General features: G+C 36.9%; 1 protein-coding gene across 4 annotated transcripts in view; it reads left to right on the top strand.

The window, feature by feature from the left end:
- The window catches only part of SLC44A5 (solute carrier family 44 member 5), a 312,300-nt gene extending 298,182 nt beyond the window's left edge, over positions 1–14,118 (top strand). For 2 of the 4 annotated variants that reach the window (XM_074334957.2, XM_074334958.2), the window contains exons 17-22: positions 2,639–2,742; positions 3,790–3,863; positions 4,489–4,559; positions 4,680–4,765; positions 6,086–6,170; positions 9,297–14,118. In XM_074334957.2, coding sequence (XP_074191058.2) covers positions 2,639–2,742; positions 3,790–3,863; positions 4,489–4,559; positions 4,680–4,765; positions 6,086–6,170; positions 9,297–9,409 — 533 coding nt within the window. In that variant the 3' untranslated portion in view covers positions 9,410–14,118. The other 2 variants (XM_074334959.2, XM_074334960.2) reach the window with 2 other exon arrangements.
- The last annotated feature ends 7,521 nt before the right edge of the window (positions 14,119–21,639 follow it).

Genomic DNA, 21,639 nt, shown 5'->3' with positions numbered 1-21,639 from the left:
CCTTTTAACTTAGGAAGATTTATATTGTGTCTCACTGTGAGTGTCTTTAGAGTCATCTCTTCTGGTATTCTTTGCTCTCTCTGGGATCTGGATGTCTGTTTTCCCACGTTGGGAAAGTTTACAGACATTATTTCTTTGAATAAGCTTTCTGCCTCTTTCTCTTTTCCTTCTGGGACCTCTAATACACATATATTGGTTTGCTTGATGGCATCCCATAAGGCCCTTAAGCTAACTTAACTCTTTTCAATCTTTTATTTTTCTTTTTGCTTCTCTGATTAGATAGATTCCACTGCCTTCTCTCTGAGTTTGTTTATCCTTTCTTCTACTTGATCTAGTCTGATATTGAACCCCTCTATTAAATTTTTCACTTTAGTTATTGTATTCTTCAGCTTTATGTATTTTCTATCTCTTTATTGAAATTCTCACTTTGTTCATGCATTGCTCCCCTGACCTTGGTAAGCATTTTTATGACCATTATTTGAACTCACTTCTCTGTTTCATTGAGATCAGTTTCTGGAGATTTATCTTGGTTTTTTTTGTTGTTGTTGTTGATTTGTTTGTTTTAAATGTATTCTCTTGTTTCTTCATTTTTTTCTTGACTCTCTGTGTTGGTTTATGTGCATCAGTAAAACAGCCACTTCTCCCAGAATATTGGACTAACTGTTCTTACGTAGGAGATGAACGTCATAAATCAGCCCAGCCCAAGCTTCTGGTTCTCTGAAAACTTTGTAACTGTCAATGTCCCAAAGGGAAGGATCACAAGCAGAACCTAGATGCAGGCTGATTACAAGCCAGATGCTCAGACAGCAGCTGGGAAAGTATATCTAGTTCAGGTCCTTTCAGGGAGAAACTGGGAGGTGGGTGTTTTTGCCTGCTCCCTCTGCACTGAGCCAGGGTGTATAACCATGGTGTCGGGAGGGGGGAGGGTGCTCCTGCACCATTTAAAAACTGCTTCTTTGTTTGCTATAGTCCTGAGGACTCGTGAATGCAAGACCTGTTGGCTTTCAGAGCCAGGAGAAGTGGGGACCATCTCTCGGGCAGCAGCACCAGGCATGTGTACAAGCTCCTTCCAAAGAGATGTGGTGACTTAGTGTTATAATTGCAGTGGTCTAGAGGCAGAAGGTAGTGGAAGTGCCCACTGGCTCCCCCCAGGCTCCATGGAGGATCACAGTCAGCCCATAAATGCATGTGAAGTAGAAGCTGCACCCTCGGGCAATAGGTTGTAAAGTATGCAGTCAGACCCCTTCCATGGAAAGACTGGCAGATGGGTATTTTTGCCTGCTCTCTATGTGCTAAGCCCTGGGGGGAGTGGAAAGGAGGGATAGCCCAGTGAGTGCTAGCTTATGTGCCTGTTAAGAACTGCTTCTTTGTTTTCTATAGTCCTGTGGGATTTGTGAATGCAAGCCCTGTTGGCTTTCAGAGCTAAATGTTTTGAGGACCCTGCCCTTAGGTGGGAGCCTTATAAGCTGGAATCCTAGATGTGCTTTCCAAACCCTTTACTCCTTAGGGAGAAGCTGAGAATTTGATATATCATTCCAATTGTATGGTGCTGTGGGTGGATGGGGTTTATGAGGAGTATACCCATTTCAATGTGGATATTTTCTTGGTTACCTGATGTTTAGGAGTCACTCAGGATTTCTCTCCGAGGATATCATTCCATGTGTAGCTGTATATCCAGTGCATCTGTGGGAGGAGGGAAGTTTAGGAGCCTCCTGTATCACCATCTTTTTCTCCCACAAAAGATTTGCATATACATTGCTCCAAAAAAGATATACAAATGGTTAATAAGCACATGAAAAGATGCTCAATATTAGTTATTATGATAATACAAATAAAAACCATAATGAGGTACCACTTCACATCCATTAGAATGGCTGCTATTAGAAAAATGGAAAATATCAAGTGTTTATAGGGTGAAGATAAATTGGAACCCTTGTGTATTGCTGGTGGAAATGTAAAATGGTATAACCACTGTGGAAAACAGTATGGTCATTCCTCAAAAAGTTAAAAATAGTATTGCCATATGGTCAGGAATTCCACTTCTAGGTATATACTCAAAAGAATTGAAAGCAGGGACTCAAACAGATACTTGAACACCAATGTTCATGGCAGCATTATTCACAATAGCCAAAAGATAGACACAACGCAAATTTTCATTAACAGATAAAAGGATAAACAAAATATGACATATACATAAAATGGAATGTTATTCAGCTCTAAAAAGGAATGAAATGAACCTTGAACACTTTATTCTAAGTGAAATACGTAAGACGCAAATGGAAAAACATTGTATAATCCCGCTGCTGAGATATCTAGAAGAGGCAAATTCACACAGACAGAAATTGTAACAGAGGTAGCCAGGGGCTGGGCGAAGGAGAGATTGAGGTGTTATTGATTAGTGGGTACAGAGTTTCTATTTGAGATATGAAAAGTTCTGGAAATGGAAGTGATGGTTGCACAACATTGTGAATGTACTTAATGCTATTGAATTCTATACTTAAAAATGGTTAAAATGGTAAATTTTATATATATTTTACAGCAATTAAAAAAAATTTTAAGCCATTTAAAATTTTTTATTATTTTTTTACTCATAGAGTTTAGTTGCAAATCATTAATAGATTTAAATATTTCCTCATAGAGTCCCAAAACAGCGTTTCTAAATTTCTACAATGCTGCCTGAAATGCTGTTTCTGGTGTTTGGAAAAAGCAGTAAAGTTTTTGAACAGAAATGCCTATGTTATGGTAAGTAGATTATTTTTTATTTACTAAACTTCTTTGCAAACCCAAACCTCATGTCTACATTTCCATCTCTAAAGCACTTTTACATCATGCAGTTGAATTTGTTACCATGTGGATGTAAGGATTTGTAAATCCAATGCATGAATCAGGGCTATGCTTTCCTAGTTGAGATAGTATATTAACTGTATTTCATTATTAACTTTAGCATCTTTTTGGAGTAGAAAAATATTATTTACCTTAGAAATTTAAAACTGTGCTGGATTGAAAATGCTTTTGTGTGTCTTTGGCATAGTTTAGTGAGAGGAAAGCTTACTTGGTTTGTTTCACTCTGAGAAAAAAAGATCTTTCTAATTCTTGGAGTTACATATTTTAAAGGAAGGGTCAGTTTCTTTTTATGAATCTTATGTTGAAATGTGTGGGCATTGACAATACCTAACTAAATTTGTTCCTTATTTCCTATGGAAATGTGGAGGCCTCTAAAGAGATTTTTATATATAAGGTATCCAAAAATATATTTCTTCTAAAATTTAGCAACTACAACCTAATGACACAGGGTCTGCAGGGGTGATTCAAATAGTCATGGAGATTCAAGTACTCATTAATTTACTTCCAATGAGAATATTGAATTGGACCTTTCAATCAGTAAATCAAGTGCATTGAAAGGCACTGGGTTTCCTGAGAGTGATTTTTAATGTGAATGCCACAGCATTTAACCCATTCGGCAGCAAACCCTAGCTAAACACTTCAAAGAAAGAAAGCATGTCCTGGGATTTGAGAAAAAGACCTACTATTTCTGTCTAAAGTTGTCTAACACCCATGGAGTTTAAGGGTATATAGCATCTGAAGCAGACCTTATTATCAACAACCCCAAGAGTTGTGCAGAGTTGAGAACATATAGTTCCCAGGCCTCCTACTAACCCAAATGTTGGAAAAAGGAATGAGAGTAGCTGTATGGGTGACAAAGAATTAATTCATTTTTCTATCATTGGATTGTCTGTTAGTCTTGCTAGGGGATGTTACTGACTCCAGAATAATAACTGTCTTCCTCAGATTGCAATATATGGCAAAAACTTCTGCAGATCAGCAAGAGATGCTTTCAATCTGCTGATAAGAAATGTTTTAAAGTAAGTAATAAGGTTGAATATTGCAATAGACGATTTGGTGAACCTTGGGCATCACATACTTCATATGTTATTAAAGTGTCGGTGGTCTTTTTAGACATGAATATTGTCTTTTAATTTGATAGATTTTAATCTTCTCTCTCACATCATTGATTTCATTTTATATCTTAGAATTGTTGCTTTCATCATCCACCTATATGTTTATACTCACTGGCGTTTATTCATTTTTATTATCTATCCCCTCTGCTCAAGAAATTCCCCACATGAACATTATCATCATGTCTCTGACTATTTCCCCCCTCCCAAAGTTGACAGAGTCTGAGTTAACAAAACCAAAGAACAAATGCAGCATCCTTTGGATTTAGGATGTCTGTGGGCCTTGAATTAGAGAGAGAAGCTGATATCAATAGCGCCCAACAGCCTTGCAATGCCATCTTCCATTTACTTCATTAAAAATAAGTCATAACTTCATCCCTGAATTCTACCTTTGTTTCTTGCATTTAATAACTGCCAAATAAAATTACAGTAAAGACACATCAGAATGAACTAATAAATTATTAACTCTCATAAATTTCAAATAACATGTAATTTAAACACAAAAATATACTGTATTTTTTCTGATTCTCAGAGTTGCAGTTATGGATAAAGTTACAGACTTTGTACTAATCCTGGGGAAAATGCTAGTTACTGGGTGTATAGGTAAGTAATAATAATAAATAATAATAATAATTTACAAGGTGCTTGGAAAAACTGCTTTACTACAAAAAGCTATATTCCTTTGCAAAGGCATAATATAAATGTTCTGTCTTTTCAATGTAGGTGTCCTGGCCTTTTTACTCTTCACAGAAAGACTCCCAATACTTATAGAAGGACCATCTTTAAATTACTACTGGGTACCTTTGCTGGTAAGAGCTAGTGTCTTAGTCAGTTCGGGATGCTATATCAAAATACCATAGACTGGGTGAGTTAAACAACAGGAATTTATTCTTCACATTCTAAGGGCTGAGAAGTCCAAGGTCAAAGTACTCACAGATTTGATTCCTGGTGAGGGCTCTCTTCCTGGTTTGCAAATGAACACTTCCTTTCTGTATCCTAAAATGGTAGAGAGAGATATTATCTCTCCTGCCTCCTCTTACAAGGGCATTAATCCTATTCATGAGTCTTATATCCTCACACCTTAAATGCCTCACAAATGCGGCTCCGCCAAATACCAACATATTGGGGATTAGGTTTCAACATATGAGTTTTGAGAGAACACAGTTCATTCCATAGTAACTATATAATATTGACTGATTTATCAGAGATGACAAAATTAAAAAAGAAATGATGAGAGCTAGTATTACTGGTCTGTCTTTGTGTCAAGCCTCATTCTGCTTTAGAGATTGGGTTCCTTGGAAACAACCTCTGAGACAGAGGATTACACACAGAACGTCTGTTAGGAAGTGCTCTCCTGAAATACACTAGTAAGGAAGTGAGGAGGGCAGGCCTGGGCAAAGGAAGAAACTGACCCAGTTATAGCTGAGGCCTCAGATATAATTACAGGAAGTTCTGACAAAGGGACTGAGCCTTTGTACACTGCATCAGGCAACCTTTGGCCAACGGTTGCCCCCTGGGTAGAGGTATAAACTTGGGTGAGGCAATTTGTTGCAAGGAGTACAATTCATACTGAGGGAAGCAGCTGAGTCATCAGAAGCCTACCTTCCCCCAAACTGGGGGATAGATGAGGCAGCTGGAAAGGACCTGGTTGGAGTCCTGTGGTTTCTATTATATTAACTCACTCAATCCATATGTCATAAATATTATTATTATTATTATTATTCAGATTTTTCCCTCTCCCATCAACAATTTTATACAGGAGGCACAGAGAGGTTAAGTAACTTGCTGAATGAGTACCTGAGCTGAATGAGTATTCAGATCTTGGCGGTGTGTGCTCTTAACTTCTATGCTTTATTGCCTCTATGTACGGGATTCTAAATCTGGGTTATATTTGGTAGGCATTGAGAATAGTGGTAAGAAAATTGGCAAGTTATCTAACACGTTTTGTTTAAATCCCAGTACAAAGCACTCAAAAACGTTATTACTGAATTTGTGTGTGTGTGTGTTTATTGAAATTCTTGTCAATACAGAGTACTTCAAAGCTTACTCGTCATGACTCTCATTTAAAGCTGCATTATTGTTCTGGATGAGTTAATGACATCGTCATTCTCTTTTTTACTCTTTTATAGACAGTCGTTATTGGATCTTACCTAGTTGCACATGGGTTCTTCAGCGTCTATGCAATGTGTATTGATACACTTTTCATCTGCTTCTGTAAGTTTTCAGAATATGGGTTTCCCCCCTTCAGTAGATAACCAAAAGATGAGAAAGTTAAGACTCATGTCCATTGCTGGCTTGTGAATTTGCTATGATCTGGCTGCAACCGCAAAACAGTGTTTATTTGGAAAAAGACATTGATTAGTAGATGCTCTTTGAACTTTAATGGCTGAGAGAATGGAGTTTGCAAACCACAGGAGAATCTGCTACTGAAATGGACCTCAGGCTTTATGGCATGGTGTTAGCATGAAATTATTTCTCATCCCCTAATCTTTTCAGATTTATACTAATGATTGGCCTCTGTGGTGCTTTATTAACAGGGCATGACTGGGCTTTGGAAACTTTTGGAGGCGAGCCTTCATAGATTCGGATAGAGCCAAGCTGACAATGGTTTCAAAGATGTATATAGGAGCCAATTCACATTAGCTAACACAATGACAAATGGATAGGATTCATAGAGGAGCATGTCTAGGAAATGGCGAAATCAATTCTGATGCTTAGAGTTAAAATATGTAGTTATTTAGAGCTTTCATCACTGACTTATTCACTGTGCCTCTGTGACATGTGCAACTCACATGCGCAGAATGGATGTTTTCTATTAGTACCTCATTTTAAAAGTCCTGAAGAACCTCGTGCCTACCAGGAACTTGAGCTGGCCCTCACCTTCAACCTCAAGGAAGTAGGGTGAGCAGGTGAAAGAAAAGAACTTGGTAGCCCTACAGCTATCCCCTCTGAGAGATTATTTCTCTGGTACATTGCTTTTAAGACAAGTAGAGAAAACATTCTGTAATGGGGCATTACTGAGTGATCCACTCCACTTGTATAAAACTAACAGTTTGGTTTTGGTTTTTAGCATAACCCACAGTACCAACTTCATGCTGGGGTCAGGAGAAAAAAAATAATAACTATAGGGAGATATATTCAAGGAATACCTCCTAGAACATGGTTTGACTTTGTTCCTTTTTCTTTCTAAACATTTTTAAGTCAATGTTCAATAACTGGACAAAGAAATCAGAACTTTGTGTACTAGTTAGCTCTTTGCCTGGCTATAAACAGAACTGGAATATTCAGTCTTTTCCTATTGCCTCAGTGGTTCGTTAGGGAAAGCCATCTACAAAATACCACATGAACAAACGTCACACCTGAGATGGAATCGGGAGCATGGGAATAAGGTGGTGCCTAGAACAGAGAGCTCTTAAGTGTTCAGAGATCTCTTCTCTCATCTCAGGATTAATCATGGAAGCAGTACTGGGGGACCCCACTGGGATAGCGCCCCTTCTTGTCACTGAAAATGGTTTTCACAGTGTATCTTAGGGGATATCTAGAACCTACAGTTTTCCGTTCTTTGGAAGCTTTAGCAAATCTTGTGTATTTTAAATTTTACAGTGGATTTGAAATTTGAGTGGTAAGAAAGGTTTTCCACCCTCCCATGTTAATAATTGGCAACTTGTGGAAAACCAGGTATAATTTCAGCTTTATTCAATACATAGTGTGTTGAACACGAAGAGTTTCCTTTGGGAGACTCTTGTCTGTGATAATAAAAAACAAGGGACACCAAATGGTATTTCTCTCCCCTTCCCAGCTGTTACTATGGACATCTTATTTTGGGAAACAGTCTTCTTTAATAATACTCTAAGCCACCTTAGGCTGGTGTGGAGGTATACCTTGTATTTATATATATATATATATATATATATATATATATATATATATATATATATATATATATATATATATATATATCTTTTTATACCAGTTATTTTTGTCTGCCAGAACAACTGGTGTTTTTTAAAAATGCAAACCATTTTCCATTACTTCATTAATAGAAACATAGCATGTTTTTAACATTACAAAGCACTGAAAATTTTGGCCTCAGAATAGGAAAAAAATAATCATTGTAGATGATTGTTAATGTGATCCATATCAGGCTTCCTACCAATGCCTGAAAGGTGATAATGATATAGACATAAGATATGTGATACGTGATATAGAAATGTGATTAAAGAGGAAAGAATAAAACTGTTTGGTGTCGCTCATCTTTCCTCCTCAGCTTTTCATTTTATATGTGAGGAAAGTCACTGTGAGGTGTAATGTAAAAAACCACTAACAAATAACCCAACCATTCCCAAAAGAGTATGATAAAAAATAATTTAGATTTATTTCATAAAATATGATTATCCAATATGGTTTTTAATATTTCTTATCCTCTCTAGCATAGTAAATAAAAGCTATAAATAACAGTCTTTTTAACTGTACTGGTCGAAACCTAGAATCAAATTGCATTTATCTATTTATTCATAGATGTTATCTGCTATGAATTGTATGTATGTATCTGCAGGAAACTTAATCCCATACCAACTTCTCCTTGCTTCTCAGCATCAATCTGGTGCTTCCCCCTAAACACTCAACAGGGGCGTGTTCAGTGAACACCCATCATTTTATTATTAGCCTAGGCACAGCAGCAAGGTGAATTCATGTATTACAGAAGTTAGAAAACACTGGTATTCGCTTTTGAATGTAATCGGAGACAGTTAGTAAGGATTTAGGACAGGATGCCTGGTAGTTAAGTAGGACCACAACTGAGGTCAGTGTCAAGAGGCTGGGTCCTGACCTCCTCCTAATTATCCCAGAGCGTTCGCCTTCAGGAGACCCATTTTACATCCCTGGGTCTCAGTTTCTTCATCTGTAACATTCAGGTGTGGAATACCATTACAAGTGACTTTGAACTTTGAAATTCAATTATTCTACATTTATCACAGAAATAATAAACTTTTCATTCAGCTTTATCTCAGAGGATGTGGTAATTTACCTTTCTGAAGTAAACACTCACAGAATTTAAAGATAACACCTTTGAAAGGACGTGAAATATTTTATTAATCTTTAAACTATCAAAATAGTTTGAAAGTGGGTGGGATTTAGGAAGGTTCCATGCTTCCTGGCAGAGGTTGAAGCTTCTTACCTTGTCCAGCATCAGCAATTTAACTGCACTAATTTGTCTTATATTGTACTTTCTAACACTGATTTCTCTGATTTTTCCCTCTCGACTCTCCAATTTATAAAAATGCATATAATTGTTCTGCTGCTGCTTGCTGCTTTTGCCTGCTTTGGCTGCTGCATACACAGGTGAAGATCTGGAAAGAAATGATGGATCTACAGAAAAACCCTACTTCATAGCCCCTACCCTGCACGGAATTCTGAACAAGAAGCAACTAGTTCCCCAGAAGCAGAAAGAGTAGAAAAGCTCCAAACAGTGCCATTCATTTTTTAGTAGAAATTTTGTAAATTAGGTCATTTGTAATTTGAAAACGATGCTTTTGAGTAATGTGAATTTTCTGTGCTTATTCCTAAAAAGCCAGAACCTGGTACCATCTGAGGTGTCAGGCATTTGATAACAGTAACTTCTGTGACCTAGGATACTTGATAGACTGACTGTGGTCCCAGCTGAAGAGCAAAGTGTAAACATCAAACATTTGTTTAAAGTCTATAGCCAAAAGTGTTTTAAAAACTTTTATAACTCAGCATGCTGTTTTCTCATTGCAGCACTCTGATAGCCTATCTTTTTTATATACGTGTATATTTGTAAAGGATATTCAGGCAATTTTTGAAAGTGCTATAAATGTATAATCAATTAGCCATACAAAGATTGATTTATAGTTAACCAGCATATGGTACTAAATTTGTAAATATGGTGCTATGGTTATATTTATACTGTTCAAGCTAGTGGACAACTCTCTAAACTGTGATTAAACCTGTATTAATGGTTCCCTAGGAAGTATATTTCAGTAAGTGATTCAAGTCCATAACATATAGATGTTAATGTTATACAGGTTCCATAGAGAACATTACTGGGTGAAAATTACTGTGGAACCTTCATAGCCCATTTATTTTAGTAAAATTATATTTATAGTGAAGTGAACTTGAGTTCTGGAATGTCACTTTCAATGATATGGACCTCTGACCACCGTGAAAATATTCTAAAGAAAACTAAAATGGCTCATAACTCATTCCTTTGGTCTCTATTCCAAATGGAGGCAGATTCCTATTTTCCTATTCCCACCAGATAGAAAATTGGAATGGTTTTGTTTCAGAAGAATGATTATATCTTTTCATCAGCATACATGGTTTTCTAGATTAAAGAGATTGCGTGGCTTTGTTTTACAAAAAGTTTAATTTTAGCCCAACTTTCAGGGAAGGACGAGAAAAGATAAGACATTTCCGACTTTACCTTAAGGAAATATACTATGAGCCCTCCATGGGTAACTTATCTGGCACCTTTACAAGGGGCATACTGTGAGTTAGGAAATCTATCACTCGAGGCTTTAGGAAGACTATTCTTGCTGTATTCCAGCCCTGCTGGCTCCAGCAACAAGCTGGTTTCTGGAGCCATGCCTACGTCTTTTGCATGGCGGAGCAAAGCACGAACTTTTCCTACTCATCCCTTGTGTGCAAGTGCATCTGATATGGCTGACAGTGTAAAAATGTACCCCAAAAGGAGCACTGAATCAAGTAGTATCCTTTTGGCTTTTACACTAAGCTTATATGTAGGGATTATTTATGTGTTGACAGAAAAGAACATGTTGATCTAACATTTTCTGAATATGATCCATGTGTCCAAGAAGAGAGTCAGAAATGTATCATTGTGTTACAGATTAATATAAGTACCAATTTATTTAATGATCCTAAAGTGTGGAAACCTAGATCTAGACTGACTCCATGGCAGCTTAATCGCAAGAAGCCAACAAATAAGGAAGATTTCCAAAATGTTGGTCCTTAACAATGGACAGTATCTTGTTCTTGGCTTACTTTCTTGAGATTATTGTAGTCAAAAGTGTGAACTGGCTTCACATCTTGACAAAGGGCCTTCTTCACACTTATTCTCTTTGAAGTATAATTCAGAGAAGAATGATAACCTATCTTTCTAGATGATTATTTTATTATTCAACGATACAGGGGTTACAACAAAGATCTAGTAAAATAGTTACCTCTGTGTAAAGTATTAAAAATTATAAGGAATAAGTCCCCTTTAGGAGTAGTTGGAAAAATTCATAATGATGAAACAAAACAATTTTTTGTATGTGTCAGAATCACTCTGCGAACTTGTTATAAATATCGGTGCTTATGCCCAACCCCAAGATTCTGACACTGTGTTTGGCTGTGGGGTAGCTTGTCAATTATTATGGAGTTATTTAGTTGATTCTGATGCACATAAAAGTTGAAAATCATTTGAATGAAATGTAATTGACACATGAGAAACTAGTTGCCTATTTTCTCATATTCTTGGATGTACTTAGAGTTAGAAAATTGAAAAAGACAAAAGAGATTAATTTGGAGATTTCTAACAATTGTAACTTCTGTATTTTAGATTCTTGGTAATAGATGAAGCCCATGTATTAAATGTTTGATATTGTATTTGCCAATTAGACCAGAAAAATTCTCTAGAGCAAAAGTTTTCAATGAACTACATGCAAGTACATTCTAAACTTGGCTATATTTTAAGGATATAAGCTTTGGGTGCAAAATCATAGGAAAAGGAATGTCGTTTAGTCCAATATTTCTGAGTAATTTCTTTAAAACTTAAAGAATCTCTAATTCTTTTAAGTTTTAACGATATTATGGGCTTATTTCTAGTCAAAAGATTCTCCATTAATAACTTCTTTGTGTAATTGAAATATATTAGAGTAAAAATGAGCATTGTTTTTGAGGAGAAAATTTAGAAATCATTTTCTTACAAAGAAATCAAACTAATAACTGTGAAAAAAACAGCAATATTTCTAAATATCTGCAGTTTAAGGATTTGAGATACACTAAAATTTACAAATTTTGTTTCTTAAAACTATACTACCTAAATTGTTGATGGCCAAACAAAAGAACTTTTAAACAAGTATGGTAATTTAGAAAGCAAATTGAGAACATAGTACTTTTAAGGAATTTGAAGGTGAATTTCCGTATTCCTGATAAATCTTTTGGGGTTTTTTGTAATTAAGTTTGCTGTCCAAAGGAAGGTATAAGTTATTTTCTGAATCATGCAGCTGAGAGGCATGTCCTATTGTCAGAATCTGACCTGGTACACAGCATAAGATAATATCTTACGGACACAATAACAAGGGCTGATTGTTTTCTTATAGTCATGTTTACAATAATGTTGGTGCCAAACTATGCTGTTAAAAAAAAAAAAAATTGTTTTGGAACTGCTGTGAAGGAAAAATACAGCAGATGGCGATGTTGCTTCTCTTACAGTTTTGCTTTTATATTTACTCTGTGCCATTCTTCCTCCTAGTGGAAGATTTAGAAAGAAACGATGGTTCTACTGAAAGACCCTATTACATGACTCAATCTCTTCTGAAGATTTTGAAGAAATAAAGTATATAAACTGAGGAGCAGTAGAAGTGCAAATTCTGATCATCTTGCCGCGGTGTGTTACCTTTTCCTCATCTGTGTCAGTGCAATGCTGGTCTCATAAGTGCTTTGTTTGGAACACTATAATCACGACCTTGTTGGCTTTTATTTGCATGTTTTATACCAAAGCTTATACTGTAATATATGAAGCCATTCTAAGTCGCAAGGGAATTGTTAGTAACGTGGAACATTTTTATACTGAGGTCTTTTGCTTTGTAATTCATTTTTAAATAGAGTGGCTTGGATGTTTTGAAAATACAAGTGAATATGTTAATATTCTTTTAAATATTAGATTGAAAAATGATACGTTATGTAAATTGATAGCTCCTAGTATATTTTTAAAATGACAACTAAAAGACTTCTGCAGGGAAAATTGGTACACAAAGCAAAATAGAAAATTTTAAAGTTGTTCCCGCTCCTGTTTGACAGTAAATCGGTAAAGGACCGCCCAGCTCCAGATTTTGCTAAGTATAGAATGTTTCCTATTAAACAAATTGCCAATCATCCAGCCTTTACTACTTCGTCCTCTCTGACAAAGTGCCTTACTGGCTGTTTAATATTACCCAGCTTTTGTGGGCAAGTTTACAAACATTGTTCGAAAAAAAACAAAAAACAAACCTGCAATGTTTAGTGATTAAAACAAGTCTTGCATTTGTTTTCCTCTTAGCTCACTGGTTGCAAACCATTTGTCATTTCAGTATGTTTGATATCCTCACTGTACAGAGTGCGTTTTGCAGTATAAACAAATTCCCTTGCGCCTAGTGGACATTCATGAATGTGTACTACACGCAAGAAAAAAATGACACTTCTTGGGTTTCTTTTTTTACTAAGAGCAAGAAGTTTAAAATGTAACCTTTTCTATAGTAAATCTTTGGAAATATAATAAGTATGAGACTACATTTCTCAGTGTTTTACACAGATTTGAAAGGGAAACTTTGAGAAATTACAAAGGGAAACTTTACCCTGAGAAAGGGTGCTCACAGATGTCATGTACCGAATAGCTCCATTTTAAATGATTGTTTATTATCATCGAGGAGTGTTTTATCTATGCTATTTTATTTTCTAACTTTTGATATGAAATAATCAGTTTACTTATAATATGTTAATTTTTATTGTGCTAATGTAAACAGGAACATAATTTCTAATTCAGTTTTAAATAACTTTACTAGTACTACTAACTTTAAAGAAAATGAAGTCTCTTTGTTACTCCATGTTATAGGAAGAGTCCGCAAAGCATTCACCCTAAGGGGATTTCAATCACACATAATTTGTGGAATCTTTGAGAATCAACAATAAGTTACTATCAGTTTATTATCACATTTGTTTAAATGTGACTTTAGATGTTCTTTTATGCCAAAAGCAAGCTCACATGAGCACATGACAGTCTGAGTTCTAGAATCAGTGTTTTTCTGCTGTGCAGAAATATTAGGAACATATTGTCTAAATATCTTTGATAACTAAAATGTTTAATATTTAATGAAATTTGTTGTTACCCATTGTTTTAAATCTATTTGTTTTTTCTTCTAATAAAGATTTAGATAAGAAAAAAGCTGTCTGCCTTCTTATTTCTTTAAACTGGAAAAGGAGAAAAACCTTTAGTTCTTAAAATCCACTATGCTATGACAGGATCTTCTTTGTATCAACTATCTAAGGTGTTTTTTAACATCTAGATTTATCTTCAAAAAAATTATATTTTTCTCTAGCTGAGCTTTTTGATTGCCAATCAAATAACTAAAAATGATAATTTATACAAAGTAAATAAGTCAAAACCAAATGGCTAAGAGATGGATTTTTTTAAAAACCCAAATAATAGCCTAAATTAATTAGTTGGTCTTTGTTTTAATTTGCTAACAGTTTGCTGAGTCCCTCATTTGGTTTTGCCAACTTTCACAAGAAGCAAATGTCATCATTTTAAAGGCAGGGATAAATTTAGAGAACCTAAAAAATGTGAACACTAAATTAAGGCGAGATTAAATATATCTACCCCTGGTTTATCTTAAGCTAAAATTTTTCTTAGGTTCAGATAATACCTTAACAAATGTATCAGTCTATTTTTAAATTGAATTGTATGTTAAATCTTCACAATACATTTTTCTTTAAAATTCAATGGGTTTCTTTAAACGAAACACAGTTTTCAGTGTTCTTTTAAAGTCTTCTAAATCTAATAAGATGCTTATTAATATAGCCAGTGATTCTTTTCTTATTTAAAATAAAAATATAGTTCAGTTTCCAGAAGAAATCCAAATTCTGCTTTCGATCTTAATCTCTTAGTATTAGATGATAAAACACTGATCATATTTGTAAGTAAATTGTTTGAAATTGGACTATGATTGATTTGATTTTTCTGTGTGCCTACAAAGCTTAAAAAGAGTTTGTGACTCCACACAGAAATATCACAATATATAATAAAGGTTCTATGGGATCATCAGATGTAATGTGGTTATTGTTTACATTAATATTGGAAAACAGGCTCTGTGCAAAAATTCCTTATTTTTCTTTTACTGTATAGCTGACCAGCACTCATTCCAATTTATGTTCTTCCACTTTTCCAAGTGGTGTCTCAGGAAATTGCTCATACACTCTAACCAGGCATAGTAATTATCTCCAGTATTATCTGGTTCTGGACTGGGGAACATGCTTTATAAATCAGTCTTTGTTGACATAAGATATGGAGACAAAATTGAACTAAGATCACTATTGAAAACCATGGCGTGTGAAATGGTGTCCTGACATTTTTTGTAGCTTCTTGCAAATTATCTTTAGATGTTTTCAAATGTTTGGGTTTTTTAAAATACAGCTATATGATTATAAGAATACAATTCAACAAATCACCGATGAAAAGAAATGTCTTACCAATACAACAGAAATAAATTACTTCTCCAAAGATACTTTCTATATACCATGTTATTAGTCTTGGGGTTAAAATGGGTATTGAAGACTTCTCTCAGAACCTAGCTAAGTCACTTCTGGTCCTTAATGAATCTATCATCACCCAGAAAACAAAGCCAACCTCCATTAAAACAAATTCATTCATTTATGAAAACAGTACCACCATAGGCAAGGCTTGGACTTCAGATGATGTCACCATCATGGACCCTTTTAAAATTAATCAGGCCATAGTGAACTCCCCTCTCCCCCATTTATGATTTTCCAGTTGCTTGGAATGAAAGGTAGTGAAAACAATACAGAATCTGGTAATATCTTCTCTAATGGTTTCTGCTCTGGGAAGAATGTCGAGGCTATATGACACTTTTCAAAGCAATCATTTCAATTTTGCTATTTGAAGTTGCAAGCTTTTTGGGGTTTTGTTTTGTTTTTTTAACACTTTGGCTCTTTTTTTCCAGTTCTTTGTATATATGGTATGATACAGAAACACAGAATAAATTAAACAAAAGGAGAAAACAATCTTGTGAATGAAGTAAAATGCCCATCCATTGCTGGTTCAAACCCATGGGCATCACCATATTCTGGCCCTTTGCTGTTGAGCACAGTGTGTTAACAAGTGTGGGAGAAGCTTATCAAACGAAAAGATGTTTCCATTTTGCATATAAATTAAAGTGAGCCTGGACTTGATTCATTGTGAGATTAACCTTGAAATCTCCACATTCTTCCAGCCAGATGGATGTATACTGCTGCATGTGTGTCTGCAGTGCACAGAAAGGAGAAAATGAAGGTAACATGTTGGAAAAAGCAATGGCATCCAAGGACAGAACAGAAAGAAAAGCTAGGGCTACATACAAAAAAGTCTCTAGCAGGATCTAAGAGGTCAACATTACAGAAAGCAGGGTGCCTTCTGGAAGCAATTCATAAATCTATTGAAAAAGAAAGTCAATAGCAAATTAGAAGCCGATAATTAAACAAATAAAAATATTTTCATTCTTCCTGTAACAGCATTGAAGCGGACTATGTTACAATAAAACTAATCACATAGATGTATTTAGCCCAACCAAGCAAAAAAGAATGATGTTCCAACATGATTTATGATGAAGGGACTTAACAACATCTGCCTTTTTTTTCTCATTGCTCTTACATGAAAGCCAAAGCTTTGCTGTCATGATGAGATGGTGTATTTCTCTCTTTTCCTCTCAACTCTAAGATGGATTCCTTTTTGGGCTTTCTCACTCTCTTTACTCCACTTCAGTCTCTTTCTCTATCTCTTTTCCACTTGCCTATAAGACATTGATGCCCCATAAGGTCTTGGATGGAAATGGAGATGGTAGAGGAAAATTAAGAATGAAAATGAAGACTTCACCTAGCAGCTTGGTTTCTACAACTAAGTGGCAAATTCAGCCATGAGTTCTGAGCAACACTAGGCCACCAGGAAAGACAGATGTGGTGATTAGGAGTAGAGCCCAGCAGTAGAGCATAGTGGCTGTTAGGATGGACCAGGTAAGCTTCGATTCCAAATCACCCTGTTACTCTGTGATTGTGAGCAAGGTGCTTAACTGCTCAGAGGCTTTCTTAGCTGAAAATTGGAGCTAACTTTCTCCTCGCAGTACTGCTGGGAAGATGGCATGAGGTCATGTGCCTCGTGCCCATATTATGAGGGCCTGGTACATAGAGGCACTCACATCTGGTGTCCACGAATGGCGGTGTTAACTTGACGGAGGACTTTTCGTGCCCTTGATGATTTGACTTTGCCACCCACTCTGATGCCAGAGGGCAGCTTGTTTGGAACTCTCTGAGAAGCTAGCGAAGGACATCACAGCGGTGCGAGCCTCCTCCCATCTCCACCTCCGCACCCAGGCCAGACTAAATGTTTTCAGGACGTGGGTGGCTCTCCTTCCCTGGAGCTTCATTCCAAATCCCACATGAGAGTTAACAAAATTTGAATCCTTGGGTCACTTATGACCCCTTTTTGTGTAGTCGAGGGTAATTTCAATGAGATTTCAGCTCTTCTCACTCATATTTCTTCACTATTGCCTTCTTTTATTTTAAATTCTGGCGTTAAACCAGGTTTGGGAAGTTGGCAAATTGGATGGTGTTTCTACAGTCCCTTAACCCTTACTCCCTAAGTAATGCTGAAAACTGAGTAACATATCATTTTAATATTACATAACTGTATAGATGTAACCTTCAAACTTGAGGCCATAGGTCTGCACTTTATATATCTGGGTGGTGACTTTTCTCTGCGGAGTCTGCTCCAGGAGTTTGTGTAGGTCTGTGGGAAGACTTCCTTCTGCTTCCCTACACTGGGTTCCTAGGCAGGAAGCCCTCGATGAACTGCAGGTTTCAGGCATTCCTTGAGGACAGACTGTTTTGAGGCGTCCTGTTTTCCTGAGGCAGAACACGATGGCCCCACCAATCTTAAGTAAAATCAGCAAAGAAGAAACCACGCAAGTATTCCTTTTCTTTAGGTGGTTCCTAGTTACCTTTGGGTGCCCATAAAAGAGAGGAAAAAAGGAGTGGCTAGATATCATTTTATACCATATCATTTACATAATTATAGTGTTTATTTCAACTCATCATGTAAACTGATGAATAGGCAAATCATTTTGCCATCTATAACAGGAAACCTGGAGTATCACTGTATTTTTGAGAGGTGCGGTCAAGAGAATTCAAACCAGTAAAAGATTTTAGGAATTGTACAGTTATGTTCTTTTTCATATGGTTTGCTAGGAACATCAGGGTATTTTTAGATTGCTAATTTAGTATTTATATGATAGAAAGTGGCATAGAATATCTGAGCACAAAGTATGTTTCTCATTTCATACAAGAAGTAAATGTTAAAATAAAGGAACAAAAAATCTGGTACAAAATATATCAAACTTTAAAAATGCTACTGTGTTTTCCTAATTTATTACTTTAAAATTAAATTATTTCTTGGATGTTTAAAGTGAACCCTTTTTGGAAAGTGGTTGTTTTATTTTTGCTACTCTTTAGAACTTCTCTTTAAAATCATTTTGGTTGGCTCCTGATACAATTTGTTGTCCTTGTTATTGTTTTACATATGTTAATTTGGGGCATATAAACTGCTCTTGAACTGGTTTTCCCAAGTGTGGGCCATTATAAAATAGTCACTCTCATGTGGTACTTAATGGAACTTAAAAGCAAAAAATAAACTACAAGTAAGTAAGTGGGACCCTGGATGGGCCTTGACTACCTCTCACTGTACCTGCGGTGTGAGTGCCTGCACAAGTGCAAGATGTACAAATACGTGTGTGCGAGGAAGGTGGACTGGTACCTAGCACACAGTAGAGGAGTAACTCTCATCTATTGCTACTATCTCAGAAATACCACAAACAATTTTTCTATCTCTTTATAAACTTAGCCAGATACCCAATTACCTTAAGAACAGAAATAAGAGCTCATCTAAAGTCATTCCCATTACGTTCTGCTATATGAGTATGTCCCCAAACTACTAAACACCCTCACTAAGTTTACAACATGGTGATATTGCAGGGAAGAACTCTACTGACACAGTCTCCTGAGGGAAGGTCCGCAACTATAGCAGTGCAAGCTACTTGGCTGTCATTTGTTCCCCAGCCAGCTTTTAGCTGCATTCACATGAAAGTGTGCCATGTGTATTTCATTCAAGCTCCAGAGAATTGGAATTCCTGCCAGTGCCACCCAGTCAGCCCCCAAAGAAGCAGCTGCTTGATCCAGGCTGTGCTTACATTCATGCAGAACTGCTCCAGGAATTTTTTCCCACCTGGGACTGACCACTTAGTTATCAGCGACCTGTGCAGTATCCCAGTCCACAGAACCCTGCAGGACTGGCCGTGGCACTTGCAGGACCCAGATGCAAATGCATACTAATAGATACTGCCACCAGATTTCTCAAGCTTGAATAAAATTCAACTTGATAGTTACTAAGCTCTTTCCTGATGGGAGGCAATGTGGAAGGTTTAAAACTATATTAAATTGTCCCTGACGTATTCTTTCCCTTCAGAGCAGTCACTACAAGCACTCCATTACTTATTTATAGCCCATACTGGGCTGTAAGCTCCATAAGGGCACAGACTGTGTCTGTCTTTTTCTCTATTTGGGTCTCTCTTATAGTCGGTGCTCATTAAATACTTATATCATAAGTAAATAAGATGGGGAAGACGTCATGGAGAACGTAGGACTTGCATTGTCTTTGGAAGGATACGGAAGGTATGAGATATTGAAGAAAGAAATTTATTAAAGAAATGGGAATTATAAAAGGGAGGGGAAGAGAGAGAGAAATCAGTCCCATGTTTGGACTATTGATTTGTGTACTGTTGGGGCAGGCATAGCAGACAATTGTTGATGAGTGATTATAGCTGGGGAGACAGGTGGCAGCCTGAAGTACAGTAGGTCCTCACTTAAAGTCATCAATAGGTTCTGCAACTTTAAGTGAAATGATGTATAATGGCGCCAATTTTACCGTAGGCTAATTAACATAAACCAGAGTTAAGTTCCTATAGCGTCTCATCAACGTTATAATAAAACGATGTTGAACGAAAGGAGGTTATTCGAGGACCTGCTATATAGCATAACAAGCATTTGAGGCAGGGGAACAATGGAAGCCCTGGAATGGATACCATCTCAGAGGTTGTGAGCCAGGAGGCATAAAGGCTGTGGAAGCCTCTTGGGGAGGAGTCCATGAGGACTGAGCATGAAGATTCAGAGAGAAGAAGAGAGAGAGAGACACCCAAAAGGTGGGATAGTACATCCTTATCCTCTAAGGATAAAGACTGTTTCCTTTTTCTCCTTCTCATATGCCAGCTGGCAGGGCTCATTGCCATTGGCCACCAGGTACAGTCTTCCCCTGCAAAAGGGCTCAAGGCACGGGGCATCACCCACACACTTGCTCTTGCACAAGTACTTCACCTTTCTGAAACTCATATTTCTCATCTGTAAAATTGGGGTGAGACCCATCTCTTAGAATTGGGGTAAATTGCCAAAACGTAATGTGATAAAGCATCTGAAGCACCAAATGCACAGAACCTGACATATAGAGGAGATACATAGAGATAGATAGATAAACTAGAGAGCTAGAGGATAGATCGTGTTGCTATATAGTTACATAGTTTTCCTCCTCCCACTTAGGGATTATAACTATCTCTATCATTTATGTATCTACCTATCTAAATATATGTATCTTTTTTTTTTCCTTCTACTTAGCCACCTAGCCCTAGTCTCAGAAGCCTTAAGTTTGAAGGCCTCACCCTGCCACTAGGCTAATGTGTGATCATGATGGGCCTGTTTCCTCCCTGAGAAAAGGTTGGGAGAATGGACTGATCTATTTCTAAACTACCTTCAAGCTCTAAAATTCTCTAATTTTCAGATGACAAAGAAGAATGTTTGGGAATCACATATTTAGGCTTTTTAGCAATGTAATTTCTCAGGAGAGGCAGAAGTCACCAACCAAATTGTCTTCATTTAGCCTCGTCAATAAACTTGAGGGCAATGCAGACCTTCCTCCTCACTCAGACAACCAGTACGCATGAGACTTAATGCTCAAGAGAGTCAGTCACGGATGAACAGAGAGGCTTAAGTTCATGAGAGAAACTCCCGGATTTCCTCTGAGGCACTGTACAGTCAAACGTGTCGGCCTCAGACAGAGACACTGGAGTGAACAGTGAAAGCACAGGTGGTGGCTATAAACGTTGGAAAGGGAGCCTATCAAATGCAGAGACGGAATTCCATTGAAAACATATTTCTGCACAAATCCTCATGGTGTGTGGTTAATACGTATGTTATCTCCAGAGCCATAGGCTTTCAGAACTTAATAATTATGTCACGGACAAGACTCACCACTCCTCCTGTCCAGGTCCCTGCCCCAGGCAGGGACTCAAGCAATTCATTGGGGAAACCCTCAGCAGCACCACCTCACGGTCTCTCCCACCAGATGACAAAGACCTTCAGGACACTGGCCTTATTCTTTGGTCCTGCCACAGCCCTCAGCATAGGGTCTGACAGAGAGGCAGCACTCAGAAATGTAGCGTAAATAAACGAAAAGTAGGAGATGGGTCCCCCAAATCCTAGTCACCCTCAATAACGGTTAGGAACGCAATGCTGCACAAAGCTATCTAAGCCTTTTTTGAATTTGTTTCATATTTTTAGTCTGTATGACTTTAGGTAATTAGTGATGGAGTGCTTC

This window comes from Rhinolophus sinicus, chromosome 14, assembly GCF_057876585.1.
Source record: "Rhinolophus sinicus isolate RSI-liver-muscle chromosome 14, RSI-T2T, whole genome shotgun sequence".
NCBI classification, from domain to species: Eukaryota; Metazoa; Chordata; class Mammalia; order Chiroptera; family Rhinolophidae; genus Rhinolophus; species Rhinolophus sinicus.
This window is presented reverse-complemented; position numbering and strand designations above follow the sequence as displayed.